The sequence below is a fragment of the Strigops habroptila genome, chromosome 4 (assembly GCF_004027225.2).
Source record: "Strigops habroptila isolate Jane chromosome 4, bStrHab1.2.pri, whole genome shotgun sequence".
Taxonomy (NCBI): Eukaryota; Metazoa; Chordata; class Aves; order Psittaciformes; family Psittacidae; genus Strigops; species Strigops habroptila.
In genome coordinates, this window is record NC_046358.1 from 60,759,913 (window position 1) to 60,782,163 (window position 22,251).

At 39.6% G+C, this 22,251-nt stretch overlaps 2 protein-coding genes across 7 annotated transcripts in view; one reads left to right on the forward strand and one right to left on the reverse strand.

Moving 5' to 3' along the window:
- CCDC73 (coiled-coil domain containing 73) overlaps positions 1-3,771 on the forward strand; it is a 41,139-nt gene extending 37,368 nt beyond the window's left edge. For all 5 annotated transcript variants that reach the window (XM_030485138.1, XM_030485140.1, XM_030485139.1 and 2 more), the window contains one exon: positions 3,009-3,771. In XM_030485138.1, the coding sequence (XP_030340998.1) occupies positions 3,009-3,206 (198 nt within the window). In that variant the 3' untranslated portion in view covers positions 3,207-3,771. The remainder of the gene's footprint in view (positions 1-3,008) is intronic.
- On the reverse strand, positions 203-20,284 carry EIF3M (eukaryotic translation initiation factor 3 subunit M). 2 transcript variants are annotated; one of them, XM_030485144.1, is made up of 11 exons: positions 20,141-20,261; positions 18,704-18,911; positions 16,873-17,011; positions 16,557-16,680; positions 15,901-15,995; positions 10,610-10,693; positions 9,126-9,225; positions 8,612-8,693; positions 5,310-5,453; positions 4,700-4,760; positions 203-4,272 (listed from the first exon to the last, which is right to left on the reverse strand). In XM_030485144.1, exons 3-11 carry the CDS (start codon positions 16,995-16,997, stop codon positions 4,152-4,154), a joined length of 936 nt encoding a protein of 311 aa, XP_030341004.1. In that variant the 5' UTR covers positions 16,998-17,011; positions 18,704-18,911; positions 20,141-20,261; the 3' UTR covers positions 203-4,151. The 2 variants fall into 2 exon arrangements, with proteins under 2 accessions (XP_030341004.1, XP_030341003.1); XM_030485143.1 differs by having other exon boundaries at positions 2,308-4,272; positions 18,779-18,911; positions 20,141-20,284.
- Positions 20,285-22,251: the final 1,967 nt, after the last annotated feature.

Here is a 22,251-nt window from a genome sequence, read left to right on the forward strand (position 1 = left end):
ATCTCCAAAATAATATCAAAAGGGCAACAAGGCACCATTTTTCACAATTAAGGTTGATAGAAAGCAGCAGGAAAAAGTCACAGCATATGAATCAAACAGATGCTAACCAGTCTGTTTGGGAGGGGAGGAAGAGGGTAGTTCATTGTGTACCCTAATAGAAATCATCACCTACAGTAAAAGTAGGCATTTAAAAAAAAAAAAAAAAAAAAGGTAGGTATAAGTATAAAAACATTATCTCCTTTATACCTGATAAGAACATGTTATCTAAAAGAATCTGTGAAAGACTAAAAATTCAGTTTATCAATGAATTAGAGCCTACCCATTTATTCTATGCTGCAGTTACATGATGCCATATTTAATCTTCTTATTTAGTCAAATGACATTATACGAACATGTGTAAAAGCAGAGAATTAAAAAGAACCCTATTCTGTTGCTGTTCCCCTGCAAGATTTCATTCCAGAGGGCGCTAGCAATGGCTCACACCGCATTTTTAGACCTATGTTAGACTGTGGAGCTTGAACAGCTGAAACTGCTGTATTAGGATTAAACCTAACGGTAAACATACTATTCACAAGTGATACAATAATTTACAACTACAGTTGACCTTCCTTTTTACAAGAGGTTCTAGAGGTATTTCTCAGGTAGTTATGGCTGTTGTCTTTGAATGCGTTTGAGGTCAGGGTGTAGAGTGTTTTCAAGTGACAAAACTGGCTGACTTCAGCACGCTTAGTCAGCTCTCAATGCCATTAGTGTTCACATTCTCTGAAATTCAGAAGACTGATGTTTTAAATTACTTAACTTTCCTAACGTGACTCTGCTTGGGAATGATAGCAAGGGTTTTGTTTTTTTTTACCAAACACAGTGGTGGTATTTACCGTGTCTCTCTTGCTTTTTCTCATTGAGGTGGAGCCGGGAATTGAGTGAACTAAAATACCTAATCTACAGCTAATACAACGCTGTATTTCATTATCTGATTGTGGTTATATCTACTTTGTCACCTCCAAACTAAAGCTCCTTATGTGCTGGCTAAGTAAAAGCTGAGATGGATAAGAACAGAGAGCCTTGCTGGTTTGACCTTAGATTATTTTCCAAATACTTAAATCTCTGAAATCTCAGCCTGGGGTATTGCAGACCACTCCTTCCCTTCTGTGGTGGTGTCATTCTAATACCTTCCGTTCTCAAATTTGGCATGTTTATGAGTGATATGAAAAAGCTGTTGGGAGATTAAAAATAGGCTCGGCAGTCTGTTTTGTGGCTCAGTTTGTTCTAACGTGAATGATTAGAGCTAGAGCAGACTTATGCCTTCTAAAATTTGGGTAATCTCATTCAACTAAAGTACAGGACTCTAAAAAGTGATAAAAATTAAGAAGAAATGCTACAGCTGCACTTAAAAGTTCTAGTAAAAATATGAAGCGTTTTAAACATGCCTGAGTACCAAGGGAAGGATGAATAAGCATCCTCAGCTCAGCTTAAGCACAAGTTTCTAACTATGCAGTCATACTCTTCAGCAGTGGATGTTTTTACACGTTGTGCCCCACAGGCTGCCATGTTATTTGCTCTAAGATACACATTTCACTTGCACTTTCTTGTGAGAATGCTGAGAACTTTTAGTTTGACAGCTATTTAAAAAAAAGAAAAAGCTTTATTCTAAACACATTGTCACAGAGCTGTATTAAAATTGTACATACATAGATATAGATATATGTATTACCTAACTGCAGTCACTTCTCCAAAGAGGTCTAAACACTTGTTGTCCTCAGTAAAATCCAAGTAACATGGCATGGCTTTGTTTCACTAGAAAATTTCACTTCCATGTGTGGAAGACCTAATGACAGTTTTTCTCTGGGGTCAGCAGCCCTATGTGCTATTCCACAGAGATTTTGACTAGCGGCTTGCAATGAAGTATGATCTGTTTCTTTCTGAGGCCTTGGGAAAGAGCATGGGAAAAGTGTATGTACAGCCACTAGAATTAACAGGTTCAGTATGTTATTGCTCCAACGAAGTTATTTCCTCACTGAAATAGAGATTAGTCGTTATTGACCTGAAGTATCAGTGTTCTCAGCTGCATGGCAGTGATGCTATTACAGATGCAATAGGCTTAATGAACAATTTGTATGAAGTTTACTATTCATATTTCAAACTTCAAGGAATGCTTGTGCACTGGGAAGGAAAGTTTTAGCACAACATTCATATGCATAAAGGCAGGCCTGATAAAGAATATGTGGCTTATACAGTCACTTGGGGCACAGTTGCCCAATAATAAAAAATAATTGAGCATTGGGAGATGGCCTCATCTTGTGATCTCTGTAATAGAATTCCTCTAGCATGCAACCAGAGCATTCAATATCACGTTACAGATCCCCAAGAACCACTGCAACACTGGCTCACATGGCTTGCTTGTGCTGTTGCTGTGTGCTGGCCTCCCCCAGAGCCACAGTATTGGATTACAAGTGGAGAACTCATCATTCAAGCAAAACCAACCCATTTCCCTTCTGTGTTGCCATGTGTATTTGATTTGGATAGATATGGAGAATCTATGAAATAGTAATTAAAACTATTCAAAGAACAAAAATACATAACTATTGCAGACCTTGCATTAATTAATGATCTTTGCTTTCTAATGTATACAGTGAAGCAGAGAGGGAGTTAACACTCTAAACCTCACAATTTTGGGTTTTGTTAATCAAATGCTTGCATAGCTATAGAAATGTCAATTGCAACATTAAACTCTTTAAACTAGTTACTTTGCTAATCTGCATTCCAGTACAAGGTTCAGGTTTTTTTATCATACTCTTGTGTACCAAGTCTTACTTTAAGGCTTGGTTTATAAAAGTATATTTGTCATTATCAAGCTTTCTAAATTAAAGTTGAAGCAAGTTTTTTTTCAATTGACTTAATCTTTCTGTTTACATTTCCTTGCTTGCTTAATGCTCAGCAAAATCCAACAATTTGAACCTTTGTACCTGAATTTCATTGCACTATTAACTGCTAAATTTGTATTCTGTCAGGTGAAAGGAGGATTTACTGCTTCACAGCCAGAGAAGTCTTCTCAGGCGACTGTAGCTCCAGCAAGAAATGCACTTGGCGAGGACAGCTGTTCTAGTCATAACTCCATCATACAAAACCAAATAGAAGAAATTGAGAAATTCTTGAATTTAGAACGACTTCATTCAGCAAGAAAAAGAAAATATGAAGAAGGCCAGTGAGGATCAGTAGCAGGAGATGAAAAGCATGTCTTTTAAGCATAGACAAATCACTTGCCTAAACCAGATTTGCGGAGGTATTCCTATAGAATATGGTATGCATGCACTGTGTTTTCATGTTTAATACAGGTTTAATAATACCTTGTCATGTTTAGAAATGGATGCAATCCCTGCTAATAACATTAGCTCTCTGTTTCTGCAATCAAATCCAGGTTGTTATGGGTTTTGCCCCGAAGTTAAGAAGTTCACAAGTTAATATTTTAATATCCATTAAGTAAAACTAAATGATTACTTAAGCGTTCCCTTCTCCTGCTCCTCAGAAGCTTGGCTGAAATATTTTATTTGTTTTCTCTGTCAACTGCTCAGTCAGTTTTCAAGCAAGATCAGCTGCAACTGTTCAAAATACAAAGGTTTCTACAAACACAACAACTTGCAGCAGTTCTAAGTGGCAGAACAGGAAAATCTGCTTACCTTTACTGCCAAATTATTTAAATATATCTGTTGTAGTTGTTGATTCTGTATCAATAATGTCTCTTTCAACACTAAAGCATCGGATATGATTAACTTCTAACTGGTTCATTATTATTCCTCCTACAGGATATAAGGGAAATTTTCTCTTTACAATTACTTGCACTATCATTTTTCTGATCTCCCTTCCTCGCTCCCCACACCTCTTGCAAAGAAAGACATTCTTGTTGAAGTTTACAATATGAAGAAGAGAAGCATAATCAATGTTGCTACTGTTAGTTGTTGTGATTTATGTAAGAAAATCAACAGAAGATATTTTCCCATGTTTGTTTTATTGCCTTTTTTCCTGTTGCAATTTAGAATACTTAGCTTCCTTAAACCAATTGCAGACATTCTGGAGACATTCACAAATTATCAAAGTTTTGAGTAAATTTCATCTATAGTGACATTACTAGGTCAAAAAAAAAAAAGAAAAAGTTTTTAGGTGTCTGAGAGACTAAGGAGACTGTTTTTCACTTGATTCAAGTTTTGTTTCCAGGTGTTTAGAGTGTCGTACAATTGCTGCCACTGCTGCTTTCCAAAGGTCCGATGTGTGCTGTGACTAGAGAAGTAAAACAAAATTGGCAGATGATTACTACATGTCATAGTCACCTAATAATTCTTTTATAGCACTACTTTACCCTCACAAACGAACAGGGAAATTTTTATTTTCCCTATATAAAGGGCTCCACTTAACCAGTTAAGAGAATCCTTTAGCCTTCCCAAATATTTAAAGCAGCAACAGTCATTAGTATTCTTGTCACTATTAGGTCATTAAATGAAATGTGCTGGAAAGTAGGGCTCTTTCATTAAATAAGCTGATCGCATTCAGTGTGAGCTTTAATAAAATTATGATAAATAGCAACTATTTAACTACCAGCAACTGATAGGAACAATACCTTGCTTCTAGTTAAAATATTCTACAAATGTAAGTGAAATAATTAGAACACAGTAAGTTCTGCAAAATGCTATGAAGAATTAAGTCTTACCTGACAACTACTTTCCTCTGTGTCTGATCTATTTTGCAGTATACCATCTTTGTCTTTACAGCTGCAAAAAAGCAATGCGGTTTTGAGCAACGTTTTCAAGATAGTGCAAAGGTATTAAACTGCATAAAAGCCATTCAAAATTATATCAATACAAAGATGAAACCACAGCAGTTCATTTAATACAGGTTTGCTGTTGGTTTTACCAGTCAAGTAGGCAGAAAAGCAAAATGATGTAACAAGATGAAGGCTATGCATGAACCCTATTGTTTGTTGCCTATCTATTAAAGCAATATCCTAGTACAGTTTTTATGAACTTCTCTCCCTTACAAACACATCCTGTTTCAATGACAGCAAACAGAACCAGATAACAAACCTGCAAACAAGTTATTCTATAAAAAATTAGATGAAATACAGTTCCTGTCACTGGAAAGAAAAGCACTGTTTAAGAGACAGCAGATAGGCACATTTTTGAGCATAAAGTTTTGCAGCCATATCTTGTAACAACTGCAGAAATTAAAAATTAGTATTTTCCTGAATATTTAACATTAGCTGAGAAGAGTATAAAAGGTGTTCATTAGCACTGGGTAAATTATGGTACTACAGTTCTTACCATCAATAACAAATGCTTCTACATCATCAGCTCCAATCTGCAGTTCCTGTTGCATTGTGTCAAATGATATTTCTTTATTCTCTACAGCCATTCCCATGAAAGTAAGGAGCCTCATTTTTGCCATATTGTGTTCGTGCAACAAGCCTGTGTAAAAGTGTTGACAGCTTATGAATTATAACTCAGAAACTCATTAATTTGTTTTCCATGTTATTCTTACAATACATGCTTCCAATAAGTTAAAATTTATTTCACATCAAGAAAATATTCCATCTGTCCTTTTTAATGTTTTTTGAGGTATAAAATCAATTCCTGCATCTTCCTTGTGCTTTGCTAAAACAAGTAATTTAGTTGCGAAATCACCAAGACTCAGTTGTTGTCAGTAAAATGTCGTAAATATCTGCAAAAGCGAAGCACAGAGATTTTTTTAAACATTAAAAACATCACCTGAACAGAATTTTAGGTGGTGAGGGAGCAAGTGAATGTCTCAGTTTATCTGGAAGAACAGCAATGCAAGAACAAGTGGAAAATCTGTGACTGGTAATGTTAAAACTTTCTTACAGCCTCACCCCACGTTCTCATGTAGTTGCTTGAAAATAAACCTCTCTCGCTAACGGTTCAGCAACATAACATTTTTGTGCCAGAAGAATGTGTTTTGGCACCAAATTAACTGTTTATACCACAGCAAAAAAGCATCATGAGTCATGTGCTGACAGCATCTAGCATGGCAACGAAGTGCTCTTCAAGAATAGAGGAAGAGTTATTAAAAGTTAGGTTAGATCTTTTACATGACTGTATGAATGGCAATGCAAGGCATTGAGCCAAAGGCCTGCACACCTCAGAGGTGGTTTTCCTGAAAAGAAACCTATGTCAACAAAGTTGAGACATTCAGATTAACCAAGGCATTCCTTAATCCAAGCTCTGTGTGGTACCAACAGTGATTATGGGAAAGTTTCTTTAAAAATCAATGTCAAACATTTTGTTTCTGAATGACATTATAAACATTCACATTGCTTCAGTAAACATTTAAGTTTGGAATTTATAACATCTGTATGCTAACAGGAAAGCCCATTAGTGCAGGACATCATGTTGTGTTAATTAGCTATAATTATGACGCAGGTTCCCTATTTGGCACTGATTCAACAAAAATGCGATCGCCGTAATTCATACGAATGAGGAGCACCAGCAACTATACCTAACTGGGTTTAATGGAACTCTACAAGCATCGAAAAATCAATTAGCACACATTAACCCTAATTAACAAATGCAAATGAGATGCTGATTAACTTTCCGAAAAAGACTGCAGATTAAATGTGGCCATGTTAGGGCGATTCAGTTGACACAGACAATGCTACTGCTGGCCTAAGTTGTCAGCATTAATAAAACAACAAATGGTCACAAACGGATGCCACCTGTAGGAGCCTTCTCTGCACAGCTTGCTTAGACTAGTCCTAATCCAGAGAAGGTCAGAACTAAAGACGATGCTACACTGGCACTAAAATCCTATTATTGATACCATTTATTTTAAAGCCCAATATGTCGGCAAGTTATTAAAGAAACAAAATAATAATCTTTAAAGCATGGTTAAAAATCTATTTGTTTCTGGCAACAGATCACAAGTGCCCTGAAGAATTTTGGAATGCCTCATCTAATAATTGTGTTGTTTCTACAGCAAACTGCCCTTGTTTTTCAAAGGCACGGCTGAAACACTCAGACCAAGTTCCTAGCATTCTGGCTTGCACTGCCTCAGAATCCCCACCTTGTCCACTGCTCAAAGACGTTCAGAATTTTTTGAGTACAACATAAAGCAGGTGAGAAATCAAGATAACTGGAAGTAAGGCTGTCAAACCACTTGAGTTTCAAAGTTTCATAACAGTTACACAGATACTTGAAGGGTTTTACTAAGACTATGTCAATCCTAGACTTACTGAAATTGCACACACTGTAAATTCACAGAGGTAAACACAGATACAGGGAGGCAAAGCAAAAGAAATTATGACTGTGGTACACTGTACAATTAATACCAACTATATATGTAATTAACCTCCCATAACTTTATTCAAATGTTACCGTAACACCATTTTCAGCAAATACTTCTGTGCACAAATAACTAACATAAGCGATCTCAATACATAAAAATAATTACAATACAAACCCCACTTTCTGCTAAGAAAGAAGGGTGTAAGATGTCTACCCAACTAATGTGCAAATACATATGACAAAAGGTGTGCTTATTCTACATACATAGTTACAAACTACCACAAACTTGCTGCTAATTTTATCCATGGAAAATCACATTGGCATTTCCATCATTTCAATACCCAAAGTACCAGCATTTTAAAGCTTTGAGGGTAATTATTCTCAAAATTATACCACACCCCATTAAACAAAATAACGCTTTCTTTTAAAGGCTGCACTAAACTCTGTTTTAGCAAAACTACACCTTTCCCTAAATGCATTCAGCCAATGTTGAAGTGTCATTTCAAAATCAAAGTTATAAAAACAAAACAGAAAAAAACCAACCCCAACCCTGATTTTTATGGAAACATTCATTCATTACCAATATGTCAAAACCTTAATGCAGTAATAAAAAAATCTGCATCATTGAGCAATTTCTGCATTGTCACTGACCCCTGTCCTAAAAAGCTGGAATATAAAAAACGTAATTTTAATGCATGCAATAGCTTATGAACCAGTGCTCCTTTGAAACAGTCAATTACACATCAACGGGGGAGTGTCAAAGTGTTAATTACTACTCCTTTTTTCCACAGTGTGTAAATAAAGAGGGTGCTGACATTAACATTCCATCACATCGCTTCATGTGATGAAACAAATTAACTGGGACAGACTGTGGCTTGCTAGCTCTAATGCATCAGCACACGCAGACACACACACTATTTACATGTTTTATCTTACTTCTCCTGAACTGGTATATTTGCTGTTATAGTTATTAATCTTAAAAAAAACCTGTAAGAGATTTATACAAGCTGCTGGCTTACTTTACAGTTGTGATCTCTGGCCTAGGCTAGAGCATCAACGCATTAAAATTTCCCTCCTGAAAGGTTTAAGAGAAAAGAAGCGGAGAAAACCAGAGTTCTCTTCCAAACCCATGAAACAGTTTGTCCTAGTAGAACAAACCACAGTTCGGTGGTCCACATATGATCCAGTAGAGGTTAGAATCTACAAACTCTAATCCATTCTGAAAAATTCCTCTTAAATTTCCTTGGCTTCAAACTGAAGCACTAAGCAGCTTCTGTATCTTAAGCCATGTAAATAGTCAGAAATGGAATGATCCGAAAACTTACCAAGGGAGTCAATGAAGTCTTTGTTGTTCTGATAAAACTTGACATAGGATGCTAGTTTAGCACTTACAAAAATGGTCAAAAGCTAGAAGACGGAAAACAAATATAAGAACAGTTTAAATATGATCTATGTCTCCCTTTCTGCAGGCTGGATAGATATATATATATAAAAACTATTAGTATTGAACAGAAAAAAAAACCATTAAAAGCTAAAATTCTGTCTTCTGTCAATAGCTGAGGGCAGTCTGCGCTGAGCTTACTTCCTTTTCTCAGGCTTGAAAGGCAGTTTTGCTACAGAGCTCACGTGAGGGCAAGTCTTGCAACTGAGTTTCTAAAACTTCTGAAGGGAAAGTTTTCATATATGATATTTTTAATTCTAAAAACATTAAAAGAAATCGTACATTGCAGCTCAGTATTACTGACATAGGCAACTATTCTAATGAATTTCAAAAGACATGAGCAAAACCAGGCTCTCTACAGATACCAAACCATTTTACTAAACACAAAAGTTACTTACATCATGAATAAGTTCTCCTTCCAAAAATTTGACGGGTTTTAAGGCAAGAAGATGATCAAAGAGAAAGGTATTTGGATCCTTCAATGCTCGTACAATACATCTAATGAGAAAAGGAAAATGCTTATTTTTACAGCAGTACACATTTTTATGAGGAAGTGCAATTCAATTTGTTGTTCCTTGCTTTCAAGAAAACGCCCAAGGGTCTTCAACTCTTCTGAAATGTAAGACATGTCACATTCCAATTTCAACACTTTTACAGACAGAAAAAAAAAAAGAAAAAAAAGAAAAAAAGGAATAGAAAGCATTAAGTAATTTGCCCAACATCACAAATGAGATTTGCCAGGTGGTAAGACTACAGATCACCCTACTGTTTCCATCTATGCATTTATTTCCAGCCCAGCTTTCATTCCTAGAGGTATTTTTACTGTGGTGCTAAAATTTCATAGAATTAGTTGTTTAGGAAGATTAATTATACTTGTGTACGTGACACAAAACAGAGAAAACCCCAACACCAAACACTGCAACTGATAAACCACAGGCCTTGCAGCTCCAGGGTATAAACAGACCTAAAGGGTTTTTAGAACTGTAGACGAAAGCTTTTGGTCAGTGGCACATGAGAAGCCCTGATGCTACACTCGCTCTGATGGCCTAGACCACAGCCCTGCCACATAAAGTACCCCCAGGAGAAGCCAAGAGCTGCACAGATACTGCAGTACAAGAAACCCTAGGCAGACGTGTTCTTCTGGAGGTAAAAGGCCTCAGATCGCTGTAGGGTAAGTCAATGAGGTTTTCATTTATGCACAGACACTTTGATTTTCAAACTGAGTCATCCTGATTCTCCTCCATGCTCAAGCATAAACAACTCCCTTGAGAACTGTTGGCTGTACACACCTGGCAGAACCACACAACTTATTAAAAAACCTAATTCCCAAGAAGAATCATGATAGGTAGAATGTCAAAATACAAGCTTTTACTCCTTTGGCCAATGGGGAAAACACACTATTCAGAATCAATTTACTGTCCATTAAGTAAGTTTATTTCTGTGCAGTTCACATCCTTAGTACTTGCTTATAGAAAAGAGAGCAAGAATTTCAACAGAACCTGCTATCTGAAAAGAACACTGAATATTAGAGAACGAAACAATCAGTAAGTAAAAAATTGGAGCTAAAGACTGCCAATTCAAACTCTGATTGCACAGATGATGTGAACAGAGTCCCTATCAAGGCTGATCGATCTCTCTCAGCAGTGCCCAGAACACACCTGTGCACTTGCACAATGGAGTAAGCCTGGCTCTGCCTAGAAACAACTCAACCTACTGTAGAATGCAGAGATAAACCCTTCACCAAGCCAGCCGCGCTACAGAAGAGGCTGCTGCAGGGCCCTTTTCTGCCAGGCCATTTGATACTCTTCAACAGTAAGGCAATCAACATAATGCAGCAATTGAGGAAAAGCTACTTTTAAGGAAAGTGGGAAGTCAGTATTACCTGTGAGCATCAACTCTAGCCTGGGAAGCATTGTCCTCTGTGTAACTTCCCAGTAGTTCCACCATTACTTTTGCTGCAGTGTCACTACAGAAGAAAAATAAAGTTACCTCAGGACTGCTGAAAAAAAATAGTTCAAACAAGACACTCAAATATTTAAATAATTCCCTTACAATGTTATAGGTCAAATTAAATTACACTTGAAAAAGATGTAGATGATCCATTTTAATTCTAGTGGAGAGAACAAATTAACTAGATGTATTCTTTCAATTCTTGTTGTACAAAATGTTTATCTTCACCCTTCATTTCATTCTCTTAAATTGATAAATTACCTGCTGGTTATGGAAAAAGCTTTCTGAGCTAGGAACAGCTTTATATGGTTCACTAGAATGCTCTTCTTACGCACATCTGGATTTAATCACTGCACAATAAGTAGCACTGCAAAGTTTATTTCAAATGTAAAATGGCATATCTTAAAGAATATTTATGGCCAGGCAAATGACTGTATAAAAGCTGCTTTTTCTTCTTTCAGAGATTCTCTCTTCAAGTATTCAGAGTGAGAGCTGCTCATTTTACTGAGGAAGTTAAGCAGCCAGCACTTAGATTGGCTTAGGCTGCTGTGAAGCAAGCAGCTTCCAATGCAGCTTTGACAGACAGCTTTCGGAAACACAGTTCATCCAAAGAAAACTGAGTAAACCAACAGCCTTGCCTACCCACCAGATTATTTTGTGAACAGCAGCTCATCAATGTTACTGCAAACCACCTCCGAGACCGTTACTGTGTCATTTTAACAGATTTGGATTCATTTTCACTTAACATTTCTCACCACTAGTGAGGCCAGAAGCTGCTGGTGATTTCCATAATATTTTCAGCAAAAAATATACACACTCAATAGGCTGTGTGTATACACACAAAAAGCTATTTCCTGTTTCTCATGGAATTCTTGTTAACTATTAAAATAGAAAGTGCGACAGTTATTCTGTACAGAGAATAGATTTTGTTGACACCATCTTACTACCTCATTTGAATGAGACAGGGTGTGGAGGTAGGTACTACCAAAACTCAGCAGTGAGACACAGCCACAACTGAGCGCTTTGCAGAAGTCCCTACACACATACACAGACTGGAAACTACTAGAGGTACTTCCTCAGTGGACAGGAGGAAGGTTGGATACTAATCTCCAGACTACAGTGAGTTATAGTGTAAAGATAAGCTCTTCCTTCAAAGCAGCTCATTTCCAGATACAGTAGATTTCCCCATGTGGTCTAATAGCCTCCAAAATTTTCCTTAAAAGAAAAAAATGTTCAAGAATAAAGATTCAGTTCACTTTAATTACTTATGTTAATGGCATATATTACACAGGGAAGGAACAAACCACCACAACACTCCCAGTACATGCTGTCATGTGCTGTGAGACAGGTTTAACACATATAGCAGCACAGGCTGGAGTGGTTTTACAATACAATGATATTGTCTTTATGCAGGTATTTACTTTAAATCTCACAATACAGCTATATGACAGCTTCTTTATAGGGTGAGGTTTTGTGCTTCTAGAGGATTTACCAGATCTCACAGATGTGCAACACATATATAAAGACATCATGGGAAACAAGCAATACCATATATAATTTGGATGTACACTGAGTGAAGACACTTGGTGACCAAGGCAGGAGAACTTTCTTTAGGTCCCAGCTATTACTCCAGAACTGTGTTCAGGGATATAAGCATGAATGAAAGATTTGCTATAGGAGTCCATCATTAAAGAGGTCAGCTCACGTTTTGTCGTGCCAACTGACACTGGTGTGTAGAGGAACCGACAGCTCTGTATCAGTGAAATAAAATTAATTCAGACAGCTTTATACAGGAGGGAACCATCTGCATGTAAGCAGTCAGTGACAGACTATGACTGGTGAAATCGTATCAGCACTACATGTTCTAGTGAAGATAAACAACCAGTTTAATACAGGACTGATACCATATAGACATTCAAACAAGGAGGCTCAGCTCATGTGCTATTCAACCTAACGATACCAGACTCCTTATTTAATAGAAGCCTTCGGTAGCTGTTCTTGTACACTTCAGAACAGTGTTACAGATTTCTGGAACTTTTCCTCTCCTCCCATTCCCTTAGGAGCAAAAATTGAAAACTATGCATTTAACTAATTTCAAATAGTATTTGTAATCCCCCCACCTTTTTTTCTTTTTTAGGTGAGGAAGGAGTGGAATCTTTCACTTGTATTTCTAGGAAACACCAGAACTCTCCAAGACAATTACCCCCGAACTTCCAGTGCTAAATTCTTGTGAGCCTCAGCAAGTATGGCAGGCCTTTTAATCTTACTCATTCCATTCAGTGTCAGACTACTACCATAAATTAGGGCGTTTAATGCAGGAATACAGATCACTATTCTACCAAAGCTCATTGCTAAATGTGTCTCACCTAAGATGCAAATGTGAACATTTTTTTCTAGCAAGACAGCTTGCACGAATACTGGCTCCACTTGCCAGTCTAGATGCATAACTTGACAAAGAGCCAGTGAGAATAGAAGTTAGGGTAGATAAAAGGAAGAAAAAAAAAACAACCCACAAAGTATTCCGAGACTTAGTAAGTTGTTGGATCGAGTTCCTCTACATGACATGATACTAAATGGAATTAAAATTAAATGAAACAATTATTTTGCAGGTGCCTGACATGCTAAGCTTTTTGGGACAGGTATTAAGAACTGGTCTTGCCAGTTCTGCTTGAGTGTAAACTTGGGCAGGGCTAATCCTGCTTTGAACCCTGCCAGGTCCATGGCAGAGGACAGCTGTAAGCTGCACTAGGCTGGTGCCTGGCAGGGCTGCACAGCACAACTGGCTGCATGCAAGGCATGCATGCCTGTAAAACTCCATCTGTAACTGGAAAAGAACACAGGTTGCATTACCTTGCAGTTTTGTACCAACACAGCTACAAAAATGCTGAAGACTAAAGCAGCTGAGGTACAAAACTCTACTGCAGAACCTTTACGGCAAGGAGTATAGACAGCAGAGAAAGTAACTCATCTCTTGCAAAGTTCAGCTACCAAATACAGCTCTCAGAAACAAGCCACACCAGCCATCTGTTTTCCAGCCACCGCCACCAATTTTCTTCGGTTTCAGATCTTCAAAGAGATCAAGATGATTTTCATCATCAGAAAGAAGAAACTTCAACTGGAAAGTGACTGGAAAAGATCTGATAAATGAAGCTTTCTCTTATCACTGCAGGAAAAGGAACAGCACACATAACATCTGCATGATCTACTTCTCATGAGCTACCAATCTGTTTACTACCAACTTATCCACTGGGGAAAAGTCTCTTGGCTATGGAAGACCACCTCTTCTGCCACACTGAACAAAGTTAAAATATAAAACCAACCAAAAAAAATACACTCAACTATTTCCAACAATGTATTCTTTTCCCTTGACTCCAAATCAATACGGTAACTGAGGTATGATTTTTATTGCTTATTTTTCAGTTCCCACTTAGCTTCCCATACTGCTAGATAGAGCAACATTCCTGAGTGCTAAAGCTGGAATGTTGCTGTGAGTTTCCCATACTATAGCAAATACTGCCCACTGATCCAGGAGAGTGAACCAGGTCAAAGGTGCCAGGGTCACGTCTTGTTTTCTTTTCTGGAGAGAAGCGTGAGTGCTCTGAAACATTGCTCCATTCAGTGCAAAGCTTGCTGCACCAGATGGTAAGGACACTGAGTGCAGGAGTAATATACTACAGGATTTGTGAAAGTTTTTAATGCCCAAGTTAAAAACACCACCTATTACTAGTGAGCAAAACCCACTTGGTAGCAAGGTTATTGGTAGCACTGGAAACAAAAAAATCCACAGATTTGATAACAAGACTAGCTAAAAATTGCCATTAAGAATGGAATTAAGCTAGTTAAAGCCTCTCAATAAATCAATAGGGCGATAAGTGTTTAAAAGAGTGTTATAGGGTATCAGTGTAATATTTCACTAAGCCACGTAGAAGATCTGATTAACATTTCTGAAATTATTTTGACCACTTGAAATCTTTCATACCGTACTATCAATGCAAAAGCATTTTAATGTTAGTTGCAAGAACAGGAATTCCCAATGATGTTGTAGTAGCTCACAGTTTCATGAGGATTAATCATCCCTAAATTGAGGTTAGTTAAAAATGATGCTGCTACGCTGATGCAGCATTTCCAGGCTACCATTTCACCAGGCCAGAATAAGCTAACTCTCCTGCCAGAAGAAACTCTCCTCCTCCCATGACAGCTCCACAGGAGGAGACAAGGCCACCTCCCCAGTCCAGTCCTCTGTGCAGTTGCACACATGCCAACACCAGCACACATGTGCGCAGGTAGTGGTAGCAGGAAAGGACAGGACAGAATTGTTTCCTCTGCAGCAGTACAAGGTTATACAAATGTTCTGCCACCAGTGTAAGTCAGCAGTGCAGAGGTCCTGATTCTGCCCCACTATGAAAATTAAAACAAACCTCAGTAAACTGACTCAGAAAACAGAAGGGGAATGGTGGAGGGAAGCAACACACACACACATATCCCGAACTACAGCAGGATCAATTCAGATAAGCGGAAACTGTTGTGGAACTACACGCTGAAACCACTTCTGGATACCAGCCCATCTCTACAGCTCTGGCCAATGCAGTCAGTACACCGTATTGCATCTCTAAGATAAACTGATGACAGCTCTCAGTTAAGACTTACATTAATTTACATGCATGATACACACAGAATTACTTTGCATGCCAGAAGACACTGGTCTGCCAAGTCTGTTAGATCAAAGATGATTCTTATGATCCAGGATAATAATTTAAAATGGCCAACCAGGTATTCTGTGGACATTAATTTCCATGACTAGTGGAAAGCTCTGTCCTAAAGGTAATGTTTACATAAAAAGACTCATTCTGTTAACTGTGATTGATAACCCTCCCAACATCATTAAGTAAGAGATAGCACTACCATGCACTAAAATGTCAAAAGTGTAATTAAATAATAAACTTGGCATAATGCTACTATGCTCAGAAATTAATATTTATAGAAAGGAATAGTTTTATTTTGGGAGTCTGCTGTTTGCAGCTAATTCACTACTATAATATTCTTGAAAACACTGGTTTAATGCAAGAGTGCTTAAGGACATCAGAAGAAGAAAACCCACGTATATCTGGACTATCAGTGCAGCTTAATTTTAAAAGCACCATGAGAAACACTCTCCTTACAGATCGCTTACAATGCATCAACTTAAAATACAGTGATCTAGTATCTATCACTTGTCTTTTATACCTTTTTTTGCAGTCTACCAGGACATCATACAGCAGTCTCAGGAGAGTATGCTTTTTCTCGGTGCCAAGATTCCAGTCAGAAATCCATTTTCGGACCTAGATAGAATGCAAAGTGAAAAAGAAGCACTGGGGAAAAGACTAAAATAAACCTGAAAATATTTCTCATTTTCTCTCAAGCAGAAAAGGATTGAGAAAGTCTTGCACAGGGATTTCTCCTTTGGGTCCTCTGACTCCCCATGCAGGACCTGGGAGATCTCCCATGAGAAGCCAGACACCTGTGCTCTCCATGTTGTTACCTAAATACGGATGAGTGATTCTAATACACTCTGATTCCAGAACAAGGGACAAGAACTTGATGCCTCATTCCTGATCAAAGCTTCTCACTTCCGTTACTATCACAACAACCAAACTGACACATCTAACTACGTTCAGCATCAGAAACAGAAAATAAATGACAACGTGATTTAGATTCTGCAGACTATCTTTAAATACTAATAAAGAATATCTTTAAAAGATAAGAAATTCTATAGCCTGCATTTCTTATTTCACAAGGCTCTGGCAATTTATAACTGGGATGGTCTGTAAGAACTCTGACTAATATTTAGTGAGATGCAACATGGTTAATACAAAGGCCATAACCTGAAGCACATTAATTACCTGATCGAGTTCAGTTGGAATGTACTGGATGGCACCACATGACGAGGCCACTTTAAGAAGGCTGCAGTACACTGTGTATCTCACAGGAGTGTTCTTATCCATACCATGGAAGAGATTGCTCAGCCTAAACCACAAAAAATGAACAACTGAGTTAAAGAGCTTTCAAAAAACATTACTGGAGTGCACACAGATAGTTCTATTAAGACGAAGGTAAAAAAAGAAGTGCTTCCTTCAACAGAGAAACTTTGATTTAAAGACATACAAAGTATGTCTCTGCAAGATACCATTGCCTCGCTTTCCTCAGCACAATACTTACAGCTGCAATCTAAGAGATGGGCGCTCTCCCTCCCGAAATTTTACTAACTTCTCACACAGGTTTTCGATCAGTGCTTCTTGTTTGTCAGGTTCCAGGATAAGAAGCAAAGAGACTACACTGTTCATCACGCTCTCAACATCTGTGCAAAACAAAACAGGCAGCCATTTAAAACAGCAAGCAGCATTCATCAGTAGCTATTTAGTGGAGAGTTACTTCTGCTATGAATGATTATTTGGCATTGGCAAGAACTGTAAAAGAGAAGAAATGCCAAGATAACCAACACGGATATTCATAGAATGTACCAGAGATTTGGTTCATGTGGTCTTTCACCACACATCTCCACTTAAAGCAAGAATTACCACTCTGAGGTCAAAGCAGAATTTGGTATTGGGTATCTAACTCTGAATTCTCTGTTCACACAGAAGAGAAGTCAGAGGAACTTGAGGTTTTGGTCTTAAACAGCAGCTTCCAGAAAACTGCTGCACGGTTCTACACAGAATATTAACACCTAGTGCACAAGTACAGTAAAACATTTCACAAGGATAGATCCACATACAAGGAGCACAAGGGAAACCCAGACCACAGGGAAAATGCCTGCAAGAACAAAGTATATTCAAAAGCCCCCCTAGCTCCTGTTTTAAGCATGGTGTTCCATCCCTTCCAAACAGGACCAGACAGGTTTGTATTTTCACAGTTTGCCCAAATATCAGTTACACAAAGGATAAGAACAAAATTCCTTACATATGGAAAATACTGGTTATTCCCCAAAATGACACCTGACCATCAAACAGCAGAGCAATAGCTTCTCTAGTATTTCATACTCATTTGCCTACAGTAAAAGGCAACAAGAAAAATATTTTAAGTACTCCTTCTTAGATGAACCAAGTATTCTTTCAAACAACACGTTATTCCTATCAGCAATTGATTTTTTTACCTGTAAAAGTTCTAAATGGAACAAGTATATTGGTACAGAGCACAGCAGGCACATACATATTTAACACTACTGCAGCATTACCTGTGTCCTTAAAACACACTGGTGCAGTTTCTAAAGATCTACAGCCCCAACTCAAAAACATCTACTGACTATTGAAAATCCTAGTGTTTTCAGACAATAATAACCATAGAACCATACAATGGTTTGAGTTGGAAGGGACCTTAAAGCTCATCCAATTCCAACCCCCTGCCATGGGCAGGGACACCTTCCACTAGACCAGGTTGCTCCAAGCCCCGTCCAACCTGGCCTTGAACACTGCCAGGGATGGGGCAGCCACAGCTTCTCTGGGCAACCTGTGCCAGCGCCTCACCACCCGCACAGGGAAGAACTTCTTCCTAATGTCTAATCTCAGTCTCCCCTCTGTCAGTTTAAAGCCATTCCCCTTGTCCTATCCCTGCATGCCCTTGTAAAATGCCCCTCTCCAGCTTTCTTGTCGGACCCTCTATGCACTGGAAGGCAGCTATACAGTCTCTCTGTTCATCAATTTATCTATTTAATCAATGTTTAAGCCTTAAAATTTCTACTTACATGTGCCTAGTCCTAATTTTTGTTGTTACTTTATTGTTTCTTGATGTGCAGCACCACAGCCATTAACTGACAGCAAGTCTTATTTTTATTATACTTTTTTTTTTTCAGAGAGAAAACCTGCTTTACACACAGCTCGCTGTGCCCCCATAACAAGCAGAGTCTAGCTCAATTCCTTACTCCTTCAAAGGGTGCTGGATGTTCGGGAAAGGGAGGGGTAGTGCTCATGCAAATTTTACATGGCAATGACAGACATAAGCACTTCCAGATTTATAAAAATGCACGTGTTAACATGCAAGGCATGCAACATACCTCTAAATTCTGCCAACTGTTACTGTTTGAAAGCACTGATGTTTAGCAAAACCAGCAAGACTTAAAGATGCAAACCTTTGTCATCCTCTTTCAGGCACACATCACAAACTTCAATGATCTGTGCCAAGTCCACATGAAGTCCACCTTCAGCGTTTTCTTCGGAGATTTCTGCTCCTTTGGATTTCAGGTAAGCTCGAAGTTCTGCAGCCTTAAATAAAAAACAACAAAGACAATACACAGAAAAGTTTGTGAAGAGCAAAGTCAAAGTAATGAAATTTCTTAATGATTTTTGTTCTGCAGCCACTCCTCTGCCCCCACCACTCGCTCACACTTCCTCTCGCTTCCCTCTACCACCTTGTATCCTCTCCTCCACTTTAAGGCACCCAAATCCCAAATATTGACCAAGTGCAACATGCTGCAGTAACTGAACAGACCACACGACTGTTGAGCTTTCTCACAGTATGAACATGCCACAATTAGCTAGAGCACAGCAGGCCTAGTAAGTTTCTGTGACAAAAATGCTTTCTTTTTTAATCTTTCACTCCCTTTGAAACCTCGGGCAAAACAATAAAGCCATTTAGTTGCCTCTTCACCAGAAAAGGGAAAAGGTATAAACAAAACCATTTTAGAGGAAGCGGAACCTACTTCTTCACACAAGTCAGAGCCAGTTCCCACTGCCATGCGATGAGCCACCTTACCTTGTTAGGATTTAAGCCTACACTGAGAAAACACCTTTCCCCCAGCGACGGGCCTACACGTTCACATTCACCCGTGGCTTCAGCAGCAGAACCACAACCCCCCTAGAAGCAAATCTGAATGAGGCCATACAACTTTTGGCAGACGGGGACTCCAACCAGGATGCTACTGTGACACCAGGTGTCACTGACATCAAGCTCAATGTCAAATCGTTATGGTACCATTAGCCACAGCTGAATGCTCTAGGACCCTTTACGGTACTGGAGATGTTTCAGATGGACTACTCATGGGGATTTACTAGATTTAGTAGGCAAGTGAAAACGGGACTGAAGGCTTGTAGTTATGCATGCAGTTCCTGAAGATTTCCGCGTATACATACACACTGCTTCCCAAAGACACTGGGAACAACAAACCCTACAACTCAAACACAAACCAAAGATCTTACAGACAAAACCCACAGTTCCCACGCCTGTAGCGTTGAGGATCCTGCACACCTCAGTCTCAAAAGGAACGCTCCAGCCCGTACCTGAACTAGTGTTCCTCTCCTAAATAAAAACCTGCTGCTGAGGGGAGATGAAGCCAAAGCCCCGAGAAGTGAAGGGCTGGAGGAGGGAAGCCACACATACACTTACCTGCCGGGCCTGAGCCCCGCTCCTCCCGCCCCACGCAGGCCGCCGGAGCCCAGCCCGGCCCCGCTTCCCTTCCCCGGCCCCCCCGCTCCGCTCCGCTCCGCTCCCCGACCTGATCCTCCTCCGTGATGTCGATGAAGGCCGGGACGCTCATGGCTGCGGAGGCAGCCGCGCCCGCACCGAGCACGCCGCCCGCACCGGAAAAGCACCGCCGCTTCCGGTGCCGCGCACCCACCACTTCCGCTTCTCCTTCCCCGCCTCCGGGAGCGGGGATCTCGCGCCCCGCCCCGCCCCGCCCCGCCCGTCGCGCGCCCCTGAGCGGGGCCGGCTGCGGCCGTTGGCCGTGAGGTGAGGGGCGGGAAGCGCGAACGGCGGGCGGTGCCTCAGAGCGCCCCGTGGCGCCCGACCCCGTCCCGTCCCGTCCCGTCCTCGTGGGGCCCTCGCCGCGGGACCGCGCCCGGAGTCCGCCTCACGGTGTGCTGATGGCAGCGGGCAGCGCCGGCTCAGCGCTCGTGTGCCGGGGAGGCGGGAGTAGCTGGCCGCCTTCAGCCAGGTTATCCCCAGGGGCGCTTCTGCCTGGGTGCGGCTGGTGTTCCACTGCTACCATGTGGAAAGAAAAACGTTTCTTTTCTCTTTCCGTCTAAAAGTATTATTTCCTCCCCTCCCCCGTCCCCCCCGAAAACAAAACAAAAAAACCCCAACCAAGCAACATTGTAAATTCTTACCTAGTCCCCTTTTCTGGAAAGTTTAAATAACAGACTCAATTTAGGTATGTTGGAAATGATACGTGGTCAGAGAAAGGCAAGAGTTCCTCCCAGACACAAGTAAGCTGTTGCTTAGTTTGGCTTGCCACCTTAGCTCTTACTCCAATTGAAAGTAACAAATCGTGACTTGGCGTTAGCACCGTATTGCACACTTTTTCAGCTAAAGAGTATGAAATCTATTCAACAGCTGTGGCAGAGCAGCAGGAACATAGCTTGACTTTTCCTGATGTTTCAAAGGCTAAAGTGAAAGCTTGAGAAAAGACAACTACAAGAAAACTTACTTCCCTGTGGCTTATGCTAAGTGTTCACTGAATACGGAAATTTAGAATACACCTAGACAGGTTCACAACTATTTGGGTTAAATATTTTCTGAAGGCTTATTTAACAAGAGGTGAAGGGTTTTGAGAGAAGGCTTTGTGGATGGCCTTAAAGTCAAGTCCCTGATAGGAAATAACTACATGAGATACAGCTCACCGGGCCTGGACGTAGTTTTCTATGCTTCGAGAGTTTAAATAAATAACCTGCAATATCAAAAAAGTTACTGATTTATTGATCATAGCACTGAGTGCCTTCCTAGTGTTGGCACTGCTTAGCAAAAAGAGCCTTGCTCTGCTGTCAGTGAAACACTCATTTAGCCCCAATTTTACAAAGGAGATACTAAGAATAAACGTGGAAACACAAATAAAAAGGGGGCTTAATGGCAATATTTGGTGTTCTCAGTGGTTTGTGTTTAGAAGTAATTTACACAAACTTTGGAGACTCCTTGAATGTTAATAGCGGCCTTGGAGTTTTCGAAGAAGGTTGCCAATGTATTGGCAGGTAACCAGGAAAAACTAGCAATTGATAATGAACTCAAGGGATGGATAGACTAAAGGATGCTACTCCAGACAGCTGCCATGCTTAAAAAGCAGCAGATGCTATTTTTATTGTCTTGGAAATTCCCTGTGAAAATTCTTATTTCCTCAGTAAAATAAGTCTTGATGGATTCAGCTCCACTGCCCAGGGAGTGGGAATTTCACCCCTCTTAAAAAACCTGAAAAACTGAATTCTGCTGTGGAATTACTGGAAAATTTGCAGGAATCAAAGACCCAGTGTGAGGTTTGGGGGAATATGGTAAGCTTGCAGGACAGCCTTTGCATCTTTTGGCTCTGTATGCTGAGTTTTACACACTTGTATCACAACTAACACACATAGTGTGATTCTGTCCATCACCTGCTGTTGTTTTGGATCACCAAACATTTTGGCAATTGTTTCTAACGTTGGTTTTATACAAAATATGTAGAAGATATTGGAAGCACCAGCAGTTTCAACCTTTTATCAATAAAGGTTGAATTAATTGTTAGTCCCATCACCTTATTATCATTATACCCACTATAGTTTGCAGAGATAAATAAGTGTGTCTCTTAAAAACTTACCCAGCTTTCCTAAGTCAGTAAGAATGCTGTCCACAAACCTCCTT